General features: G+C 38.4%; 1 protein-coding gene across 1 annotated transcript; it reads right to left on the bottom strand.

Annotated features, from left to right (window-relative positions):
• Window positions 1-221: 221 nt before the first annotated feature.
• Window positions 222-5,318, bottom strand: LOC121906086 (protein NDRG1-like). The gene is made up of 12 exons (XM_042424752.1): window positions 5,100-5,318; window positions 4,506-4,611; window positions 3,857-3,977; window positions 3,678-3,740; window positions 3,501-3,561; window positions 2,960-3,046; window positions 2,726-2,782; window positions 2,431-2,597; window positions 1,956-2,055; window positions 1,643-1,678; window positions 1,488-1,539; window positions 222-1,198 (listed from the first exon to the last, which is right to left on the bottom strand). Exons 1-12 carry the CDS (start codon window positions 5,148-5,150, stop codon window positions 966-968), a joined length of 1,134 nt encoding a protein of 377 aa, XP_042280686.1. The 5' UTR covers window positions 5,151-5,318; the 3' UTR covers window positions 222-965.
• Window positions 5,319-5,525: the final 207 nt, after the last annotated feature.

A 5,525-nucleotide genomic window follows, 5' to 3' on the forward strand; every position in this document is an offset into this window, starting at 1 on the left:
AATATTGCTGTTAAATTGCTGTAACAATTACAATCCTATTTGATAGTTGTTTTATTTATGTATTTATTTTGTTGATATTTAAAGCCAACATTTTGCAGTTGAAGTGAGAGGGCAACTATAAGGTTTCTCTCTCTGACAGTAATAGCGATAAATGTCAGAGTGGTCAGATTTTTCTGTTTTTCACCTGCAGTTATAATAAATGAGGACCAGCTTGATTTTTATTTACAGTAAAATGTTTAATCATTCATAGCACAAGAAATAATTACATCAAGTCACCCGGTTTAATGATTGAACTGAGTGTGAAATAATAATAATAATGATATGACTTCATTTCCCATAGGTTTAAAACATTTTATGAGCTAAAACTTATGTTCATAACACAGTCCTGTAATTAACATTACACAGTTGTCATCATTGCATATACACATACACTCCTACAGTTATGAACATCCAGCTGTTACACTATAGGAAATTACTTGATATAGTTAATAAATATATCTTTACATGTTGATTTTACTCATTATAAATGAATATGCATCTGAGTTTTAGCCTAAGAACAGATGTTAGTTTTCAGTGAATACATTTCTGCTGTCATGATTTCCTCATGTGTTGTATATTATTAAAAAATATTAGAGAATCAGGAAGAGAAACACATACGTAGGGACATACAGTAACAGTTCAGGGTAGGATACAGAGAGGAAGAGGCTGAGGAGGAGCAGAGCACTTATATGGAGAGACTAGGAAGCCAGGGAGAGACATAGGAAAGGATGTTAAATTGATGAAGGGAAAGGGAAAGACACAGAAGCTACAGAGGGATACTCATATATATGAGTATATAGGATAAATAGTGCAGATAAAAGGGCATTACAGGATGAGGGTAGAGGTAGGTAAATACAGTATGTAGGATAAAGCTATAGTGAGGTATAATTTGAGTTAAGTGCATGGGATTTAGGGCAGAGCGCGCTCTAGCAGGCCACTTCAGTGGTCTTTGAGATGCTCTGATCCATGTGACTGTTGGAGATGCTCTCCATGGAGATGTCAGTGTGTGAGCGCCCACGCTTCTCCTCTGTGCCGTGTGAGAGTGTCCGGCCACGCTGCAGCTCGTTGGTGTGTGCCCGGCTCCGAGAGCCATCGAAGGATGAGATGCTGGAGCTGGAGGTTGTCCGGGATCGAAGTCTGGTCATGCTGGCACTGGACACTGGAGAAAGAAGAGAGACAGGCTTGTTATGTTTTCCCTACTGATGTAGCCCAATATTGATTCATGATTTGTTTTAAATAAATAGAGAAATAATTATGCAGTAGAATGAGTTAGCTGCTATCACTGAATAAAGAGTCTCGCCTGCACTCTCTGTTCAGTTATGGACAGACAATGCTACCTGCAACAACTTAAAATGCAAAGGGAAGTATTTTAAGTGCTGATCTCTGAGATGTAATAGTATTTTTTATTTAATATTATGTTAGTTTAAGGTTAAGTTTTAGTGACTTACAGTATCCCATGCCCTGGATGAAATATTTCAAGGCTTCAATCACTTTGGCTGGCTGTTGAGAGAGGGACAAAAAAAAAATAAGAAATGCATTTTCCAAACAATCTGGAGTGGAGATTCTCCAGTATTGTCAGTAAATGTAAAATGTGTCAGCATACCTGAACCACTTGAGGAAGTCCTCCACAGTCTGCCATCTAGAGGGGCAAAGCACAAAGATCAGCTGTAAGCTTCAGTCTCAAGTTAAACCTTGGGTATCAGGTTTGATGTACTTTTAGTTGAATGAATTACAAGGTGAAATTGTTTTAATATAAGTAGACATTTGACAATAGAAGATCAGTTTTAGTAATTAATTTACAAGTTAGCAGCCCCTGACTGTGGTTACCTTCCAGAAAAGTGCTCTACATACAGTTTTAGAATATAATCAAGTATTATACAAATGGGTGCTATTTAATTTGGTTTGGTTTCGGTTACCTTCAGCAGTGTGGTCTTTGTGGGGTTGAGTTTGGAGTTGCAGTCGACCACAGCCTCCACAGCTGGAGACTGATCTCCTACAACCAGGAGAGTGGCGCACCTGTAAACCAAGACAGACATGTCAAATAGGCAGAGAAGCTAAGACACATGGTTAACATTTACAGAGCCTGACAGAATACAGATTTTTGAGTTGTCAGTATTTTTTATTTGAGAGGCTGGAACCAGTTGCCATGAAGCAAGTCTCCTGAAAATTGGTCCTGAACACTGAGTTGAATAGTGAGTAACTAGAGGTTGGAGATTGTTAAGCTAAATTTATCCTTATATTGATTGCTCACGCAAGAATATGTCAGTTAAAATCACATTTTAACTGTCCTTTTTTCTGATTACAGAACAAATTTAGCAAAACAATTCAGTTTCTACTTGTAATAATAAACATCTGATTATTTATTTTTTGAAGGTCAAGTGTTGTACTAACTTGAGTGTCCTGACATTGATGTTTCCTCCAGGGATAGGCCTCTCCACGTCCAGAGCGTTGCGGCTGTTGTAGGAGCGGAAGAACTGAGCCACATTGGTCTGGTTCATGGTTGTTGTGATGTGGTGACGGTATGTAGCTATGAGGTCATGGTTGGTCTGGATCTCCTCCTGAAAAGTCAGTTTGACAGTAAGACAGAGATATTCTGTATGTAAGACTTACGGGAAGTATGATTTTATCACAGAATAAAGATTTTATTACAATGCATATTTCCTCTACTGTTGTTATGATAACTTACCTTTCCAAATAAGTGTGTGATGACTGTGTCGGGGAGAGTGTGGGTCCATTCAGTGATCTATAACACACACACACACACACCCCAAAAAAATCAATCAAATTTAATCCAATATTTACCAGTTCAGGTGGTTATATCCTTTAAAAGTTTCACAATATTTGAAGCAAATCTCTGAATCAGCATACAGGTCGAGTGATCTTCACATACACACTCACACATTGATCACACAATGCTGACCTTGCTTGCAAAAGTATCCATTAGTCCTTCAGCGTTGGGGTTGATGTTGACCAGAACCAATCCGTCCACCATATCAGGGTGATTCAGCTACATACACACACACACAGGAGTGATCAGTGATTCTTCTGTGTCCACTTCTACAGTCAAATAATTCAGGCCACACCAAAAACACTTCACATTGTAAAAGACATGTGACTTCAGAAGCTCATTTACTGTCATCAACATGTTTTTGGAGCAGTTCTCTTATTTATTTTTTCCTGACAAGTATGAGTATGTTCAGACCACTGTTGATTTAAATTTTAATCTAACGTACCATGAAGTTTATTAGTGGCATTTGTGTGTAACTTAAGTGATGTGTCTAATTGTATCTGGGTAGCTTTATTTGAACCAGAAAGATCTGAACAGTAACTCTAGCACAGATATGATCGGTGTGTACCCATTTATACTGAGAACCACTACCAAGATTTATTCTTTATTCATTATGCTTTCTATCTCTCCGTCTCAAGTTCAAATGGGATTTAGAGAAGAGATATAAACTCACAGCGAATTGAGAGAGAATGTAGGCTCCTGCTCCAACTCCCAGCCCAATCACACTACGCAACCTAAAAAAAACACAGAGAAAAGGTCAAAAGTTAATATAAAGGAGAGCCTACTCAAATAAGTTTGGTAAGTATCAGATTAACTCAGAGAAACCTGAGGAGTATCAGGTCTGTCTTACCCGTAGTGTTTGAGGACAGCAGGCAGCGCTTCAGACAGCTGGTCCATGGAAGGGTAGGTGTACCTGTGGGGTCAAATGTCAACATAACTGTCAGTAGGTGTGGGGTTCACTCACTTTTAACTTTGAAATTATGTCTCTTCTTGTAGAGAGAGAGACTGAGAATAATTAAGACTACTGACGCAGTAGGAAGAGTTTTGGCTCCCTCATGTTGTCCTGGTGCTTCAACATGACACACAGGCAAATGTCTGACGATTTCCTGCATGTCCTCATGCTTGAACAGAGTCTCAAAACATGACTTGTCTACAGACAGAGAAGACAAAAATCAGTTTAATTATAATTGTTGACAAGCGAGGTTGTCTTAAATAATTAAAAATATAGTAATAAAACAGCAAACATACATAACTACAGACTGTGATTTTTCTAAAAAGAGTACAGAAAGTCTTGAATAAATGTTATTCAAAATGTATGTTGTGGAGTTGTTTAGAGGAAATAAGATGCAAGAAAACACATGATGTGTTCAAGTAAACTAAGAGATTAGAGTTTTGTGTGATGATACATTAAGGTGCATTACTTCAGGTACACAAATGCCAGAAGAAAGCTTGTCTAGTCTGACTTAACTGATAAGAAATGAGATAATATGTCAGTATTATCTTGGATGTCAAGACAGTTATGCATCTTATCCTTTGAGCCTCCTTTCCTTTGATTGACGTTGATTCAAATTTTGTGTTCAATTTCTGTCATGTTTTCAATTTCTTTCACACAAGTGTATAATATCCTAGCTGTGTGCAGGATCTAAACACTGTCACTAGGCAAAAAGGTGAGACTTACGGTTCAGTCCGACATCATGATATGTCAGGATCACAGGACGGTTTGCCTTCGGTGTCCCTGTCATGATGCAGTGGACCTTCCCATACTGAGTGTCAATGTGCTCCTCCTAAAACAAATACAGAGAACCATTCACACATTCAGATCATACGGACATGGTGCTAGTTTGTGTTTGAGTGTGGCTGAAGATATAAATCCATGATGTAAATTCACCATGAACCACAGTACAGTCGTATGAGGGCACTACTGTATTATCAAGAACTACCTTTTCTTGAGAACAAATTAAACAATGCTTGATAGTCAAAATGTTAAGAGCTTGTAATTTTGCTAAATTTGTAAATGCAGAAAAATATTCTGAGCACAGAAGTGGCTTTTGAGTGAACATTGTTTCTGAGTGCACAGTGGCACAAAATATTTAATGGCAATTCAATGTGTTTCTTTATATTTATACCGTGAAATGAAACCAGATACTGATGTTAACAATATTACAACCAACTGATCATTTGTAAAAGTCCTTAAACTTTGCGCAAGGTTTACAGCTTTAACAGAGGATCAAACATCACAGTTAATACCAGCTCTCTGTGAGTGGCTACTTACAGTGATTTGGGGCTCAAAGACAGAGTCATTCTCGTTCTCCTCCAGAACCATGGCTGCTGATGCAAAGTAGACCAAAACAGACGACCAACAGAAACAAGAGAGATTTGCAGTAGATGTTCAGTAGATGCAGAGCAGATATCCTGTGTGTAAAGTAGATCTTTGAGCCTTAACTTCTTTTGGGTTTTTGAGGCAACCTTTTTTCCTCCTAATAAGACACCACCTGAGAGCTCGCCGTTTGTGTGTGACAGACTATTTGTTTGAGCTGGTTTATATATCCTCCGACACTGATCTGCCACTAAGCTCTAACTCCAACTTGGCTCAGATGTGGCCAACTGGCTTCTTCCTGTTTTAATCTCATCCCAGGCTGCTGCATTCCCACAGAGACAAGGAATTAAGACCAGGACATCTACTGTACACTAACAAAAA

This window comes from Thunnus maccoyii, chromosome 10, assembly GCF_910596095.1.
Source record: "Thunnus maccoyii chromosome 10, fThuMac1.1, whole genome shotgun sequence".
NCBI classification, from domain to species: domain Eukaryota; kingdom Metazoa; phylum Chordata; class Actinopteri; order Scombriformes; family Scombridae; genus Thunnus; species Thunnus maccoyii.

Coding starts and splice junctions, on each gene's coding strand:
- LOC121906086 (XM_042424752.1), bottom strand. CDS start 5,150: ATGGTTCTGGAGGAGAACGAGAATGACTCTGTCTTTGAGCCCCAAATC. Junction 3,047..3,500: donor ACATTCTCTCTCAATTCGCT/GTGAGTTTATAT, acceptor GTGTGTATGTAG/CTGAATCACCCTGATATGGT. Junction 1,199..1,487: donor CATCCAGGGCATGGGATACT/GTAAGTCACTAA, acceptor TTCTTTCTCCAG/TGTCCAGTGCCAGCATGACC.